The sequence below is a fragment of the Leucopleurus acutus genome, assembly GCF_964270905.1.
Source record: "Leucopleurus acutus genome assembly, chromosome: 7".
Lineage (NCBI taxonomy): Eukaryota > Metazoa > Chordata > Mammalia > Artiodactyla > Delphinidae > Leucopleurus > Leucopleurus acutus.
Window position 1 is genome coordinate 43,930,178 of NC_139150.1, and position 18,987 is coordinate 43,949,164.

The following is an 18,987-nucleotide window of genomic DNA, read 5'->3' on the forward strand; positions in this document are numbered from 1 at the left end:
GGGAGGCTGGGGGAGAAAGGGGAAATCTGCAGGGTCTTCAGATTAAAGCAGTAGGAGGGAGGGGCTCATAACAGAGTCACGTTCTTCCTGAAAGCCTGTGAGCCATGGATTCTAGAAGAATGCAGAATTCAAGTCCTCTGCATGGCTCTAGGATCCATATACTCTACAGGTACAAACGGAGCTGGTCAAAATGTAAATGACACTCCACAAGAGAGATTCTCTCCTTAGATGCCTTCTGCTGCTCAGGGCTGGGCTGCATTTTAGATGATGAGAGAAGGATCATGATACTTCTATAAACATGAACCTGGCAGATTGGTTGGGCTTGACTGAAGGGATAAAAAAAGTGCAGTGTAAATTTCTGTTCTGTGTGTAAATCATAGCACAGACAGATCAGAGCAGGCAAAGTCACGGGGCCCCGGACGCTTCCCTTCTAATTCTCCTCTTTGGTTGTACTTCATTCAGCATGTGTTGGGCTGGCCTGCTGAAGGTGCGCAGGAAATATTTGTGAATAAATGAATGAAGAGACTGCATAACTTAAATTCCTTGAAGAAAACCACCCTGACGGGGAAAATCCTCAGTTCTACAGCTGATCTGTACATTTTCAGGAGCACGAGGGCGGTATTAAAAACAGTAGAAAAGAAAAAAATAGGAAAGACTTATCGTAAGAGCAAAGGGAAAAAAAGGAGAAAGAAGTAATATTGAAGAAACCCCTAAACAGACAATGTAATGCCAAAGTCATCTCCAAGCACTGCAAATGTTGCTCAGTAGCAAAATACTGGAATTTGGATTTTAGTTCTGTAGTGGCAGATACCACATCTGTTCATGTGGTCTCATACAAATACTTTCCTATTCTCATGCATAATCTCAGATTCTTTGCTAGGTGCATGGTATTTATTATTAAACAAACTATCTCTGGAGGAGGTTTAAAGTCAAAAGGTGTCTCAAATTTAGCTAGGATCATTCACAGGATGAACAAATCTAAATAACGTCTAGTTCGTTTCCATAGGTATGCATTCACTGGATTATGTTTATTTTGAAAAACAAATCTCCTGCAAGATATTTTAACTATAAGAGATTATTGTTGAAGAAGCATCAAGACAGAATCATCTTAGTTCAATTAACATTGTTAAAAACTAAGGTACCATTAGCATAAAAATGTTGATGAGTGGCTTCCAGCTTTGGGGCTGGCTTTACTGTGAACTGATCTCAATATAGGATCGTTTATAGAGCGCGACCATAATGAGAGCACATAGAAAGGGGAAGAAAGTTCTCTGCACCCAGCTCATCAGTATGCAGCTCCGCTCTCAGAGGAACACACAGAGGAGCCGGTCCTTCAAGGGCAACTTCCTTGCCTGAGTGCAATCTGTCCATGCCAGTTAACAAGAAGCCAGCAGCTGCTTCTGGAGGGAATCCCCTTCCAGGAGCCAGGAATCCAGGCCCATAACACATGTGGGTAAGAGTAGATCAAGTCTGCCTTGAGAGGAGACCCACACCAGTCTAGTTCCTATAACATCTGGCTCTGTTCTCTGCTTCGGACGGACCACACATGGGTAGGTCTGGAGAAATGTAAGGACATTGTGTGAAATGCACTTGGCAGGGTTTGGGGAAAGACTGAGCTGTAGGGTGTTGGCTTCTCCAAAGTTATCAGTGAGAACTAAGACTATCAAGTCTATTGATGGCAAGACCCCAAAACCTAAATGGTTGCTACTCTGAGCTGCTTCTGCTTTACCTGATGAGAAGGAAATTCACATGTTCGTACTGACGGCCCCACTGCAGAAGAGTACCTGCCAAGCAATTTATGAAATTCTGGTGGTTTCAAAAACAAAAACGAAAACCCACTCTTCAGACAAGTTAAATCTCTCAACATGAGGGCACAACAGCAAGCCCAGGGAAGCACAGGTGCTTTCAGATTCGTTTCATACCTACATCTCACTCAGCGTTAGGACTAAACCAAGTGGTAAGAGGGAGTGCACCCAGGGCTGCAGGCTTCTGCTTGCAGGCAACTTCCGTTTTCTCCTAAGGAGAAACATTTGGCCATGTGTTCCCTCTAAGCAACGCCTGCAAAAGCTGGCTGACCTAATTTAAAATATGAGCTCTCATTGCATGAACCTCTTCCAAGCCTTCACTATTTTTTGTTCGTTCAGACCTTATTCCATACAAAGTCAGCCCATCTTTTTCCAGTCCTAGTGACCTGCATTCTCTCCTTCCCGGAAGCATGTCACTTCTCCTGCTAGCCTCTGCCTTAATCACTTTTATTTGTGGGACGCTAGGGAGGGGATGGGAATGCTTCGAGTAGGGAAGAAAATAACTCTTATAAAAATCATTCTTATTATGATCATGTTTAGATGAAATATGGGGCTTGCCATCAACAAAATTACAAAACAATTCCACTGGGAGTCCAGACGGTTCAGGGTAATTCATCTATGAAAAAGTGAACTTTAATTGTTACTCTTGGCAGCAATCTAAGAGAAGAGTGAAATATTATACTAAATATTGCCACGTGCAATAGTAAAATGCTCTTTCCTCCCTGCCAGAAGCAGTGTATGGCCCCCTTCAGACTCAGGTTTGGATCTGGTGATTTAGTCTAAATCCTCGGCTTCCCCCTCTCCAAAACCAACAGAGGTTTTCAAAAGAGTTGCATTTTTTATTAGAACCATTTGCTCCTTTTAAGTTGCCAAAAAGGAGTAAGTAAAACTAAGACTTTTATTTGGGTTAAAGTTGATTCCTCAGCCTCACTGAGGTCAATGTACTTAGTCTGTGAACCTTCTACTAAGAAGTTCATTGCAGTGTTGAACCAGCCAGTGTTTTGATCCCTTCTTCCCCCCTCCCCAAACCCAACCCCTTGGCTGCCTGCATTTATAGAGTCGGGGCTGGAAGCATGGGGAAGCTAATCAAAAGGAAACATACATATGGCAAATTACATCCTGGATTTTCTAGAACAATTGAAATTTCAAGTATTTTTGATGCTGCACATAACATTTGCTATTCTGGTACCACGTGTCTTGATTTGAGCTTCAGAAAATGTGATCCCAACAGGTATTTACAATGCTTTAGATTAAAAGCTCATTGAACACTGCTGCATTATATAATTTACAAGCACAGAAAGGTATTTGATAATACTCGAAAGCAGAGGGACATTCTTGTTTTCTAAAAGTGAAGTCTTCAGTGAAGATGTTAATCAAAGAACTCTTTTATATGGCGCTGGTTCCCTGGCATATTGATAGGTTTTGGCAAAGCATGATTAGTAAGCTGCTTGCAAATAATTTTTAAAATTACACTTTACATTTTCAGCATGAATATTTATATACATTGGGTACAATACACTAAGGATATATTAAAATCATATGTAACCTATCCTATGTAGATAATATTATTCAGCTTCTAAATTGTTTAAGTTGCGGAAGTTAGGGCCCAGAAAAATTAAATGACTTGCCCAGGATTATTCAGCTTATTACCAATGATCTGAGGACCAGAACTATAATTTTTAAGTAGATATTCCTTATGTTATAGAATACTGTTTTTCATCCATAGGGATATATAATGATACAAAGATTATTTGGGAGTAACTTTAAGTCTGCAGATACAACAAAAAGTAATCTTTGTTGTAAATGCAATTAATGGATTAAAATTTAGATGATCTGAAACCTGAGTAAAGATACTACACTACAGGACAACTACTTTATATAATTATTTTCTTTTGATTATAGCATATGTTATGGATGACAATAAACAAAATGGCTACCATTAGTAAGATAGCTTGATGGAACTAGAATCCCCATCAGCCATGGGAAAAATAGTCAGCACTTATTTATATCCTGTGCATACTTGCCTAAGACTGCGCATTGTAAAGCTTCATAAGAACTTTTAGTTTATGTAAAGTAACGTCTTAGAATTCTGCCTGTTTTTCTGTTTGTGGAAGGTTTGAAAAAAAAAAAAAACAACAAAAACAAAATATGTAGAAAAGCATAGCCTGGCAACTAACAGTGCTACCCTCAAACGAACAAAAGATACCAGCTATTATTAACTGGAAGTAATCACTCCAGAAGGTAAGGAATTTTTAAATACATTGTTACAAATACCACTCAGATAATCGATGACACCAAAGAATAAACTAATGAGGAGCCCCATAGGTCGACAATACTTGGGAGTTGGTTACCTTTAAAGAAACTGACCTATGATGTGGGAAGCCAAGGAAATCTGCCTTAAATGTGTTGTTTTAATTAAAAAAAAAAAAAAAAAAGGAACCTGCCTTTTTTTTTTCTACTAAGAGGTCAAGCTCTTCCTGTGTCAGTACAAAATTTAAAGTTTCTTTGGATGGGTTCTATTTCCTGCTCTCCATTTAAAATGGGGGAAAAATAAAAATATTTTGCCTGTGACAAAATATGAAAGAAGTTCTCACCCTTAAAACCAGCAGCATTGGTTTTCCAGTCATTAGCGTTCAAATGTCCTGCACGGGAAGTCCTTACAATAACATGCTGCACGTCTCTCCAGGTCAGAAACGGACTGGGGAAAGACAAGGTAAGAATCATTGTACCAAAAAAAAAAAAAGATGGGGGAAGCAGAGAGTCACAAGCAAATTAAAAAAGCAAAAGCAGAAGGGCAAAGTACTAAAAACAAAGGGTCAGCGATTTGGGTTTGGGATAAACAAATGCCAAATGCCGCTCTTGTTCTCATCTTGGAGAAGTGACATTAGTCTCAGGGAGGCAGAAAATGTAACCTTTAATTTGAGAAATAATGTGATATTAGTCAGTGTAAGTTTTTAAAAGGGTGAAGATTTCCAGTTTTCTCAACAAAATGGCTCCCAATTCTGGCCCTGTCATCCTTCGTGTAGACTCTTGCATCATCATTAGAAAATTACAACAAGCTAAAATCAAAACTGAAGGGCTCTTGAACATTCCTTGTTCAGTTGTTTAGCCAGGCACTTGATTTTAACTTAACAAAGAACTTAGCAATGTTAACCGTTCTGGATGGATGTGTGGGATACAGAAAAAGTCTCGACTGAAACCAAGTCTTCATTTTCAGTGTTCTCAAAGGAAGAGGATGTGGTACAGAGCCCAAAACTGGGTACACAGAAAACTATGGGAGTGTCTTAATTTGCAATAAATAGTTATTAAATTATTGGATACCTATTTCTTATGGCTGTTGGCACTGAAGATCACAAAGACACTACTGAATGGGAGATACTTTCACCAAAGAACTGCAATACTAATAAACACACAGAAAACAAATCCAAGTACATACACACAGTCTTTTGTTCTCTTTCAAAGAACATGTTATTTACTAAAGGCATTTGACTCAGTGCATGCATGAAATTCTCTAATCAGGATACTTATTCAATTCAGTCTTGAATGTGAGGTGTGACAATTCTTTTACTTAACTAGGAAATATGGCAACTTATCATGCAGCTTGTGTAGTTATTTTCTTTGCTTCTCATCTGCCATCTTCATTTTAGAAGGATATTTGCAAAGGATGGATGGGTCGGAACATTTGAAGGAGGAGAGACAATGACTTGCTACCTTCCTAGAAGTGTGACAGGGGCATGTGGTAATCTCTGTACCCCCTCGTATGGGCACATATACACACTGGTGCCTCCCAGGCAGAGGGAGAACGTGGTATCTTTATAGCTAATTTTCAATGATGAAGCTGCACACTGCTTCACTTGATACTACATTTTCCTATCACACTCAGCATATACGTGTTTTTGAGGGTGGCCTCGTAATGAGAGGGGGCCCAGTGATCAGATTCTGGTTCCTTCATTTTCTACTTATGTGAAATTGACTTCCCAAAGTGTCAGTTTCCCCACTTAGAATGTGGATGTTAATATCTACTTTACTTCGTTGTACCAACTGAATCAAAGTATAGTTGTCCCTTGAACAATGCGGAGGTTAGGGGCGCCGACCCCTGAGCAGTCAGAAGTCTGAGTATAACTTATAGTTGGTCCTCCGTAGCCACGGTTCTGCATCCATATATTCAACCAGCAGCGGATCATGTACTACGTATTTAGTGAAAAAAATCCGTGTATAAGCGGACCTGTGCAGTTCAAACCTATGTTGTTCAAGAGTCAACTGCCATGCCAAGTACTTAACCTTGTTCCTGGTGCATAATAAACCATTATAAGTGGTAGACAGTACATCGTTTTGCTAAAGTAAGAGCCACAGCTCCTATTAAGTGATTTGAAAATGAAGGAGATGGGGAGAGAAAAGTACTACAGAGTTCTTACACCTTTTTGTTATGTTCTCAGATTCCAAATAAAAGAGAAATATTACTGCCATTTTCAAAGCTTCTATAAGGGACAAGATAGGATCTCGACTATTTTGTAAGGTTGCATTAATAGAAGAACTTATACTAAGGGATTAAAACCCATCCACGTGAGTTTGAAAGATATGAGAACAATGGAAGCAGAATTATTTTTGTTTTGATACAACACTTGTTAGGAGCCAACTTTAGAACCTGACAAGGCACAAAACTCTGAATAAAGGGAGGGAGGTTGTGTGATGGGTCCCAGGAGGCACGGAAGTTTTGCTTCTAAAACAGTTGGTATGATTTGGCCCTTAGCTGCCTAATAGTGAATCCACAACAAAATTTAACAGAGTCCATGCACTACAGTCAGGAAAATTAGGAGAATGAGTCCAGGGAAAATTCTGAATGTTACTCTCAACATAAGACGTTCTAGCTCTGCCTGAAATGCGATGCTAACCTCCATTCCCTTTTCCAGTGTAGTTACTTGGGTGAGGGGCGAAAACAACAGAAAAGCTCCGTCTGGAAAGACATTCCAGCCCCTTATTTATGGGAAAGCAAAATCCTCTCAAGTGAACATGTATGTTTTTATTTTTTCATGAGCAAACAGCAAGACCCCTAAAAGTACACTTGGATGTGATAAATATGTCTAACTCAACCTTGTAATTTTAAAATAACATTTAACACACAGTGAAACCTTTCACATTTTTAAATGTTATCCTTCAGGGAAAGAAAAGAAAAGAAAAGAAACAACACAAGCTTCCCTGTTACCTATCACCAGGGCAAAATTCCTTTAGAAATATCAAGCACAAGGTTCTGGTCACTGGGAGACCATTTCCCTAGTGACCCTTAGCTCTAAAAATAGAATAATAATAACAGAACAGGAAACACTTATCTTGTAGCTTAAGCAGTTGCATTCAGGCAGATCCAGGAAGCCTCCTGCATTCAACTCAGCCTGAAGAAATGAGAGTTACTTGCTCTCATGCTGAGTTGCACAAACTAATTCTTCTTGGAGTGCTTGTAATTAGAAGGGAGAAATGACCTTCAGGAAATTGAAACTACACATGGAGAGGAGGCATTCAGATAATCTTACTGTGACATTTGATAATGTACAACTTCAGAAATGATTTAATTTCAAAATTTCCTGAATTTCACCAAGATAAAGGGAGAAAGATAGTAGGGGAAACCAATGGATTTTTGAATCAGTGGTGTTCCTACCTGTGGGAGGGTAATTAATTATAGCTCAGGAAATAGCCATAGGTTAAGTGGCTAGTCTCCTGAGAGGACTTTTATTTAGGGGAAAGTCTGATTCACATTTTATGACCTATTTATGCTCACAGGAATGATGTAGGAATGAAGAAGTCATCAAACATGGGGTAAACCACATACAGAGTGAAAGAAGAGTGCCCTGTGCCGTGAGCGCCACAGTCCACAATGGTAACATAGGACCTCCTAAAACTTACCCCCTCCTGCCAATTACCCTGGACCCACACTCCAGTGGCCTCTGAAAACCAATACCCCTTTCACCGCCAAAGCACCAAAAGATTTGGGGCAAATAATAATCAAAAAGGCCAAAAGTCTAACCAACCTAGAAAAAAAGAGCAGTTTCTCTCAACTCTGAGCCCGGTGACCACCAGTCTCATAATGAGCCTCCAGGAGTTATGCCACATACCCCTCAGGTTTCTTCCTGGGATTACTGACAGTTACCCCTGAATAGCAATATACACTAAAAGGTCACATTTATAAATGCCTGCAAAATGGGCCTAGTTAACCATGACCTTTCAAGGCAATACAACGTACATGATTTTCTGGGGAGTCCTGTAGGTATCATCTTTTCCTGTAAGGAAGTTTTGCATCCTTTGATGACCGCAAAATAATAACCAACATTTAGTGAACACTTGGCCAGGGAGAGGTACTGTATGTTGTATATGCACTATCATTGTGTAATCTAAAAAAAATCATATGATAGAGGTAAAATTTTTATTCCCATTTCACAGATGACAAAAGTGAGACTTTGAGTTCCACACAGTAACTCAGGGACATATAGGTAGGTCGTGGTAGAGCTACAATTCAAACCAGCTGCACTTGGCTATGATAGTATGCTATCAATCACTATTTAATACCATCTCCACATGGACCCATAAAGGTGAAATGAATGTACACACAGTGGCTTGTCAGGTGGTTCTCTAACAGCTGGATCAGGAAGCCAAGTGTGGCATGTTCTGTCCTCACGGTCATACAATTTTTGTGCCCATACTCTCTCTCTCTCAACTCAGTTGGCTGAGTTTTGTTTGCAACAGAATTCAGGAGATTCTTGAGTCCTAATTTGATTTTCAGGTTCCAAAGGCCTAACTTCGGCACATTCTATCAAGAAGGTAAACAGGAAGATACTGAACTAGGAAAAATCATACTCTTTTTATAAAATAATATTTTATACTAGATGTCATAACAGTGTATCTTTTCTTAACATTTGCTATGAACTTGTCACCTTGCCTGACACGCTCACACTTTGATGTGGTTTAAAGCCTGATTAGGTAACTCTTCTCCAATAAGGGGACCTCAGCTGAACCTCACCTCAAATACTTCTAGTCTCCAGCTGCAAAAATAGGATCATGAACGACACTATCACTACCTGGTGTTTGTATTACATTTTTGTTCTGAGCAGTTCAAAGTATTTCATGGGCCCAACAACAGGTTTTAGAAGAAGTAGGACATATCCCGGGAGAGACATTCTGTCTAGTGCTTCTTGTTGGACGTCTAAGTGCAACTGCTAGCTTAGCAGTTAAAAAAAAAATTCCCTCCCTAAGAGTTTTCCCAGATAATTCTGCACACTTGTGAATAAACCTGTACCTGGTGGTCCTTAAAAACAAGGACCAAGGGCTTCCCTGGTGGCGCAGTGGTTGAGAGTCCGCCTGCCGATGCAGGGGACACGGGTTCGTGCCCCGGTCCGGGAAGATCCCACATGCCGCGGAGCGGCTGGACCCGTGAGCCATGGCCGCTGAGCCTGCGCGTCCGGAGCCTGTGCTCCGCCACGGGAGAGGCCACAACAGTGAGAGGCCCGCGTACCACAAAAACAAAAAAAAAAAACAAAAACAAGGACCAATTTTAAATCCTGAGTGACTGATTCACCTGCATTTACTAAAGAGAAAAAAGAACTCACCTTCCCCCCCCCCCCCAAGCCCCCAGATGGATCTATCATCATAGGCAGTTTAAGGACAACTGATAAAAGGAAAAATGAGTACACATCTTATTATAGAAAAAGGATAGATCAATAAGAGCAGCAATAGCGAATCCAGATAATGAAAACCATTTCCTAAACAGGACAATCATCTTTAAACACAAGAGTGATTCCATCTAAAGCAAGGATGAGCGATTACGTGGACCAGACCTATAGGGAAACAGCATGAGCAATCAGCAATCAGCAAATATCCAACTTACTAGTCAACCAAAAATCCAAGGCCAAAGCAGTCTCCTTTCATGTTTCTCAAGATCGTGTAAAAGGAAACTGGGAATCAGTAGCCAGAAAATGAATGCCATTGTACAGATGCTAAGTAAGTCAGCAATTACGGGAAAGGATTCATTTTGAGCTGGAAGAACCAAGATGAGGCAGAAGTGTTTAAAGCCTGCAGAGATTGAGGAAAAACATTACTCTGACTGCAGCCAGTGTGTGCCAACGATGACTCCAGAATAAAATACAGACCTTTCAACAAAGGAAACCAATCTTCTTTTGTCAGGTAATGAAGAGCCCAAAGGGATCGCCAGGTGGTGAGTCCCACTACGAGCAGGAGTGTATCCCTAATGGGAGTGTGTTTGTTCTGTGTTCTATATTAATTCAAAAGTCCCGGGTCTAAAGCTGGGTTGCAGTAACAGAAAACACAGTTAATAATACCTCCAGATTTAGAAATATGATTTGTATTGGTAGCACCAGGATCCCTGCTTATGATCCATCCACACCTGAATGAAAGCAGAAAAGATAAAAGAAAAAACTGGTTTGAGATCACCTAAGTCAAATTTTTATTTTACTCCTTTGTGAAACCACTCACTGATTCCCTGAATTTAGTCTAAACCAAAGGTGTGGAAATTTGGTTTATAAACACACTTACGATAGCCCCCAATTTACAAAGAAAAATTCTGTCATTTAAACTGAAGTGTCTTCTTTCCGTTATAAATCCCAGCTTATCTGTAGGATTTGTCATTATACCTGAAAGACATCAATAAGTTTTCTGCAGCCTTAAAAATGATTATTTTGTTTGTAAGCTCAATAATCATTTCCTTGAAATACTTTGTTATGTAAATGCTTATGGAGTGAAACCTGATGAGTGGTCAGCCAGAGGTACACTAAGTTGAGATCACATGCATTGAAATCAATTCATGATCATGGCACTTTCTTTCCACCTGCTCTTGTGGTACACTCAATTCCCTCTGAGAATATTACCCTGAGACTATAAATTCTGGCCATTCTAAAGCCCTCTCTCCTAAAAGGAACCCTCTGTTGGTGGGAATGTAAATTGGTGCAGCCACTATGGAAAACAGTACGGAGGTTCCTAAAAAAACTAGAAATAGAGTTGCCGTATGATCCAGCAATCCCACTCCTGGGCATATATCTGGAGAAAACTCAAATTCGAAAAGATACACGCACCCCAATGTTCATAGCAGCACTATTTACAACAGCCAAGACATGGAAGCACCTAAGTGTCCATCGACCAAAGAAGATGTGGTATATATATACAACGGAATGTTACACAGCCATAAAAAAGAATGAAATAATGCTATTTGCAACAGCATGGATGGACCCAGAGATTATCATACTAAGTGAAGACAGACAAAGACAAATATCATATGATATCACTTATATGTGGAATCTAAAAAAATGATACAAATGAACTTAATTACAAAACAGAAATAGATCCAGACATAGAAAACAAACTTATGGTTACCGAAGGGGAAAGGTTGGGGTGGAGGAGGGATAAATTAGGAGTTTGGGATTAACTTATACACACATATATAAAATAGATAACCAACAAGGACCTACTATATAGCACAGGGAACTATACTCAATATTTTGTAATAACCTATAAGGGAAAAGAATCTGAAATGCATATATATATACACACACGTATATATATGTATATATAACGGAATCACTTTGCTGTATACTTGAAACTAACACAACATTGTAAATCAACGATACTTCAATAAAAAATAAAAATAATTTAAAAAATAGGCCTCTGTCTTTATGCAACCATAACCTGGAATCTAAATCTGACTCTCTTTTATGTCCCCAATCTTTGAAATTGTTTGAAGTAGACCAAATGTGTTGGTATGAGAGCTTCCTCCCTAAGTTTATCCTGGTCAAGCTGGGAGAAACTCAGGTCTGGGAAAGAAACTGGAGGACACAGCTTACTCCCCCTTTTCTGCTAATTTTGTAGGCTACCTAACACTGGGCATGAATAAATACATAATTCTAAGGTAACTGACCTTGTCCTGCAGAAGGACACTGTGGCCCCCGTTATTTATTTCTAATTAAATTTTTTAAAAAATAAATTTATTTATTATTTTTGGCTGTGTTGGGTCTTTGTTGCTGTGCACGTGGGCTTTCTCTAGTTGCAGCGAGCGGGGGGCTACTCTTCATTGCAGTGTGCGGGCTTCTCATTGCGGTGGCTTCTCTTGTTGTGGAGCACGGGCTGTAGAGCGTACAGGCTTCAGTAGATGCAGCACGTGGGCTCAGTAGTTGTGGCTCACGGGCTCAGGTGCTCTGCAGCATGTGGGATCTTCCTGGACCAGGGCTTGAACCCTGTCCCCTGCGTTGGCAGGCGGATTCTTAACCACTGCGCCACCAGGGAAGCCCTCTAATTTAAATTTGTTCTCAAAATAATAATAAACATAGTTTCTAATCACATGAGAATGGTATAAATTGTGCTTTAGAGTCAGGAAGACTTCGGGTAAATCATGACCTGCTACTTAATAGGTCTGTCACCCTAGTAGCCTATTTACTAAAATTCTCTGGACTCAGTTTCCCACCTGAAATGTGGAGACAAATTCATTAGCTCAAATTCTTGGTTGCAAGAATTTGAGGTAATGAATATAGAGTGCCTGGCACATGAAAGGTTCTCAAAGACAGCAGTCATTATGGTTACTTGAACAACCTATCATCCCAGAAAAATTCAGAAGAACCACTTTCTGAATTTATACTAGCATCTGATGAACTGTCACTTAATTAAGCTAAGTTTTCCTCTATGCTCCTAAACTTTAATAGCATGTTTTTTAGTTTCTGTAATAGATGAACAAAATAGCATCTTCAACACCTTGGTATATTTCTGCTTAGTGAAATAATAATGCTACTAAGATGTGTCAAAAAGCTCTGGTTTTAAAAGCTGATGGTGGAGGCAGCAACTGGTTGGGAAAGAACTGTTTGTACCCGCTGTGATTGTAATAAACCCTCTCTATTTGTGGGAAGATCTTCCCTTTTGATGGTTGGCCATTGATGTGATGTTGTAAAGGATGGTGAATTGTTCTTTGGTTTGATATCCTAGTGCTTTTCAAGTACCAAACGTTAGGATGAAGACTTTGAACGTACTTATTCGCTTAACTGAACTACCAGACTGAAGTGTTTTGAAACTTTTTCTGCATAGTTTGAGGATCTGCAGAGTTCTCACCTCAAAAGCCAGCAGGTGAACCCTTGGACAGGCAACAAAAAATATTTGGTTGCATCTCTGTTATCACTATTATTTTAAATTACTTTACAGCATTTTTCTCTCATTATTTTTTTCCTATTAAGTACAAAGAATGAAAATGATCCTTTTCTACATGCTTATGTTTTTAAACAAAGGTTTTCAAAGTTCAGCTTTAGTTTTAAACGTAAATGAAAATGACTAAGCATTTTGGATTCTAGAATTTTAAGTAAATGTTATTCTATTTTAGACACTCCTGGTTCATTATGTAAACTCCTAGCAATCTTTTTAATTATTAGACTTCAACAGTAACGAAAAATATTTTTCAAAAATTTCATGCTACACACACACACACACACACACACACACACTCCGAGGAAAAGATCAACTGAGATGAATAGAAATCTATTACAACAGTTTTGGAGGTATTTTAAATAACCCTATAGCTGATGTGACTGGACTGAAAAAAATAATGTTTAACTTTCCCATACTTCACATGAAGAAAACAAAGCTGGCTTGTCACCTAAAGGAAAGTAGAGGGAATAAAAGTAACAAAACCCCTCAAACCTCAGCCCTGTTTCCCTGTCTCCCAAACTAAAGACCCAAGACATTGATGGGCAAAATGCAGGTACATAATTCCCTACTGGACAAGAACTCCTTTTTTATTTTCAAGGCAGCCCACGTATTAACTCCGATATCTCTCCTGTCCCTATTATCAGTGTCTCAATTCCCAGAAACAGTGGCAGAAAATAGAGGATCAATTCCAACTTTCTTTTCTATTGCCTCCCCTACTCTATATGTTGGGATGTCAAAATCATGTGTTTCCAGTGAGGGGTGCACAAGAGACAGAGTTGTGACTAATAAAACATAAGTGGGAGTCTACTGAGCATTTCTGAGAAAGTCTCTGCTTTCCTACCACAGGCACTGCCTAATCCTCCTTCACTCTTTCCTTCCTCTTTTTAACTGAATGTGGATGTGATGGCTGGCGCTACAGCAGCCATTAAGAAAAAGTCAAGAGATAACACAGACTTTGGCCTTGGTAGCCTTGGGCTTCTGAACCAACACCTCCCTTGTGGATGTCCTGTTGTACCAGCCACACATAGCTATTAAATACAATTCCTAAAATATGTATCTCCAAAAGTACAGAGTATTAGATAGCATTTATTGAGTATTCACTGTGTGCCAGGCACATTGTGAAAAGTACTCAATATTTCATTTATTTCTCACAACAACCCTATGAGACAGGTACTATTATTATTACTAAAATAAGGAAATCAAAGCAGGGAAAGTTTAACGACCCTGTTAGGGTCACATGATTAGCAAAAGCTGAAATTGGCTACAGGCAGTCTGACTCCAGAGCCCTAGGTCTGACCTATTCCATCACCATTTGTCTTGTACTGGAGAAGGTGCCAAAAGGGGAAGAGTCAGGGTAACAATCATTGTCGGGACTGGCCAGCAAGCCTCCAATTTTTATAGTAGGGGTAGGAAATGATCCTGTCCTCACTTAGCATCCACACTTTGGATGGCTCTCTACCAGCATCTCAGAGTTGACTGGGGGTTTTGTCCCTCAACCCACAATTCAATGGCAGATTTGAGTAGGTCTGTGCCTGGATGCTAGTTAGAGCAGTTCATCATCACACCCTTTTGAAACCAGAGTTTCTCATTGAGAATTTAAAAAAAAACAAAGAATAGAAACAAAGAAAAAGAAAGGAAGGAAAACAATTTTTAAGGTAAAAGAAACATAAGAGAAGAGTGCAGGATGGTCCTTCAAGATGGCGGAGAAGAGGTGAGGATCGCCTTCCTCCCCACAAATACGTCAGAAATACTTCTACATGCGGAACAACTCCTACAGAACACCTACTGAACGCTGCCAGAAGACCTCAGACTTCCCAAACGACAAGAAACTCTCCACGTACCTGGGTAGGGGAAAAGAAAAAAGAATAAACGGGGACAAAAGAATAGGGATGGGACTGCACCAGTGGGAGGGAGCTGTGAAGGAGGAAAGGTTTCCACACACTAGGAAGCCCCTTCAGTGGCAGGGACGGGTATGGGGGATGAGGGGAAGCTTCGGAGCCCAGAGGGAGAGCACAGCAACAGGAGTGTAGAGGAAAAAGCAGAGAGATTCCCGCACAGAGGATCGGGGCCGACCGGCACTCACCAGCCCGAGAGGCTTGGGAGCTGGGGCGGGTGGGGCTGGGAGCTGAGGCTCGGGCTTTGGAGGTCAGACCCCAGGGAGAGGACTGGGGTTGGCTGCATGAACACAGCCTGAAGGGGGCTAGTGCGCCACAGCTAGCCGGGAGGGAGTCTGGGAAAAAGTCTGGAACTGCCTAAGAGGCAAGAGACCATTGTTTCGGGGTGCGCGAGAAGAGGGAATTCAGAGGGTCGCCTAAACGAGCCCAGAGATGGGCGTGAGCTGCAGCTATCAGCGCGGACCCCAGAGACGGGCATGAAACGCTAAGGCTGCTGCTGCTGCAGCCACCAAGAAGCCTGTGTGCGAGCACAGGTCACCATCCACACCGCCCCTCCTGGGAGCCTGTGCAGCCCGCCACTGCCAGGGCCCCGTGATCCAGGGACAACTTCCCCGGGAGAACACATGGCGAACCTCAGGCTGCTGCAATGTCACGCTGGCCTCTGCCGTTGCAGGCTCCCCCCGCATTCCGTACCCCTCCCTCCTCCCAGCCTGAGTGAGCCAGAGCCCCCTAATCAGCTGCTCCTTTAACCCCCTTCTGTCTGGGTGAAGAACAGATGCCAGAGGGTGACCTACATGCAGAGGCAGGGCCAGACTGAAAGCTGAACCCCAGGAGCTGTGCGAACAAAGAAGAGAAAGGGAAATCTCTCCTAGCAGCCTCAGGAACAGTGGATTAAATCTCCACAATCAACTTGATGTTCCCTGCATCTGTGGAATACCTGAATGGACAACGTTTATACTACTTATTGTCATTGGTGGATTTGTTTATTGGTTTGGTGCTCTCCTCTTTTTTTTTATTTAAAAAATTTTTTTATTGATATTTAAAAAATTTTTTATTTTAATAACTTTATTTATTTTTTCCTTTCTTTCTTTCTTTTTTCTCACCCTGTTCTTCTGAGCCATGTGGCTGACAGGGCCTTGGTGCTCCAGCTGGGTGTCGGGACTGAACCTCTGAGGTGGGAGAGCCGAGTCCAGGACACTGGACCACCAGAGACCTCCTGGCCCCACGTCATATCAATTGGCGAGAGCTCTCCCAGAGACATCCATCTCAATGTTAAGACCCAGCACCACTCAATGACCAGCAAGCTGCAGTGCTAGACACCCCATGCCAAACAACTAGCAAGACAGGAACCCACCCCCACCCATTAGCAGAGAGGCTGCCTAAAATCATAATAAGGTCACAGACACACTAAAACACACCACCGGATGTGGTCTTGCCCACCAGAAAGACAAGATCCAGCCTCATCCACCAGAATACAGGCACTAGTCCCCTCCACCAGCAAGCCTACACAACCCACTGAACCAACCTTACCCACTGGGGGCAGACACCAAAAAAACGGGAACTACGAACCTGCAGCCTGCGAAAAGGAGACCCCAAACACAGTAAGTTAAGCAAAATGAGAAGACAGAGAAATATGCAGCAGATGAAGGAGCAAGGCAAAAACCCACCACACCAAACAAATGAAGAGGAAATAGGCAGTCTACCTGAAAAAGAATTCAGAGGAATGATAGTAAAGAGGATCCAAAATCTTGGAAATAGAATGGAGAAAATACAAGAAACGTTTAACAAGGACCTAGAGAGCAAACAATGATGAACAACACAATAAATGAAATTAAAAATTCTCTAGAGGGAATCAATAGCAGAATAACTGAGGCAGAAGAACGGATAAGTGACCTGGAAGTTAAAATAGTGGAAATAAGTACTGCAGAGCAGAATAAAGAAAAAAGAATGAAAAGAATTGAGGACAGTCTCAGAGACCTCTGGGAAAACATTAAACACACCAACATTCGAATTATAGGGGTCTCAGAAGAAGAAAGGAACAAGAAAGGGATTGAGAAAATATTTGAAGAGATTATAGTTGAAAACTTCCTCAATATGGGAAAGGAAATAATGAAGTCCAGGAAGTGCAGAGAGTCCCATACAGGATAAATCCAAGGAGAAACACACCAAGACACATATTAATCAAACTATCAAAAATTAAATATAAAGAAAAAATATTAAAAGCAGCAAGGGAAGAGCAACGAATAACATACAAGGGAATCCCATAAGGTTAAGAGCTGGTTTCTCAGCAGACACTCTGCAAGCCAGAAGGGTGTAGCAGGACATATTTAAAGTGATGAAAGGGAAAAACCTACAAGAAAGATTACTGTACTCAGCAATGACCTCATTCAGATTTGACGAGGAAATTAAAACATTTATAGACAAGCAAAAGCTAAGAGAATTTAGCACCACCAAACCAACTTTACAACAAATGCTAAAGGAACTTCTCTAGGCAGGAAACACAAGAAGGAAAAGACCTACAACACCAAACCCAAATCAATTAAGAAAATGGTAATAGGAACATGCATATCGATAATTAACCTTAAACGTAAATGGATTAAATGCTCCAGCCAAAAGACATAGACTGGCTGAATGGATACAAAAACAAGACCCGTATATATGCTGTCTACAAGAGACCCACTTCAGACCTAGGGACACACAGAGACCGAAAGTGAGGGGATGGAAAAAGATATTCCATGCAAATGGAAATCAAAACAAAGCTGGAGTAGCATTACTCATACCAGAAAATATAGAATTTAAAATAAAGACTATTACAAGAGACAAAGAAGGACACTACATAATAATCAAGGGATCATTCCACGAAAAAGACATAACAATTGTAAAATTTTATGCACCCAATATAGGAGCACCTCAATACATAAGGGAAATGCTAACAGCCATAAAAGGGGAAATCGACAGTACCATGATAATAGCAGGGGACTTTAACACCCCACTTTCACGAATGGACAGAACAATCAAAATGCAAATAACTAAGGAAACACAAGCTTTAAATGATACATTAAACAAGATGGACTTAATGGATATTTATAGGACATTCCATCCAAAAACAACAGAACACACCTTCTTCTCAAGTGTTCATGGAATATTCTCCAGGATAGATCATATCTTGTGTCACAAATCAACCCTTGGCAAATTTAAGAAAATTGAAATCATATCAAGTATCTTTTCTGCCCATTACGCAAGGAGACTAGATATCAATTACAGGGAAAATAACTGTAAAAAATACAAACATATGGAGGCTAAACAAAATGCTACTAAATAACCGAGATCCTTGAAGAAATCAAAGAGGAAATCAAAAAACACCTAGAAACAAATGACAATGAAAACATGATGGCCCCAAACCTATGTCATGCAGCAAAAGCAGTTCTAAGAGGGAAGTTTACAGCAATACAATCCTTCCTCAAGAAACAAGAAAAATCTCTAATAAACAACCTAAACTTACACCTAAAGCAATTAGAGAAAGAAGAACAAAAAAACCCCCGAAGTTAGCAGAAGGAAATAAATCATAAAGACAAGATCAGAAATAAATGAAAAAGAAATGAAGGAAATGATAGCAAAGATCAATAAAACTAAAAGCTGGTTCTTGGAGAAGATAAACAAAATTGACAAACTATTAGCCAGTCTCCTCAAGAAAAAAAGGGAGAAGACTCAAATCAATAGAATTAGAAATGAAAAAAGGAGAAGTAACAACTGACACTGCAGAAATACAAAGGATCAAGAGAGATTACTACAAGCAACTCTATACCAATAAAATGGACAACCTGGAAGAAATGGACAAATTCTTAGAAAAGCACAACCTTCCGAGACTGAACCAGGAAGAAACAGAAAATATAAACATACCAATCACAAGCACTGAAATTGAAACTGTAATTAAAAATCTTCCAACAAACAAAAGCCCAGGACCAGAAGGCTTCACCGGAGAATTCTATCAGACATTTAGAAAAGAGTTAACACCTATCCTTCTCAAACTCTTCCAAAATATAGCAGAGGGAGGAACACTCCCACAGTCATTCTACAAGGCCACCATCACCCTGATACCAAAACCAGAC

General features: G+C 40.4%; 1 protein-coding gene across 4 annotated transcripts in view; it reads right to left on the reverse strand.

Moving 5' to 3' along the window:
* PCSK5 (proprotein convertase subtilisin/kexin type 5) overlaps positions 1–18,987 on the reverse strand; it is a 452,417-nt gene that overhangs the window by 204,892 nt on the left and 228,538 nt on the right. For all 4 annotated transcript variants that reach the window (XM_082843248.1, XM_082843247.1, XM_082843246.1 and 1 more), the window contains exon 10: positions 4,400–4,503. In XM_082843248.1, the coding sequence (XP_082699374.1) occupies positions 4,400–4,503 (104 nt within the window). The remainder of the gene's footprint in view (positions 1–4,399; positions 4,504–18,987) is intronic.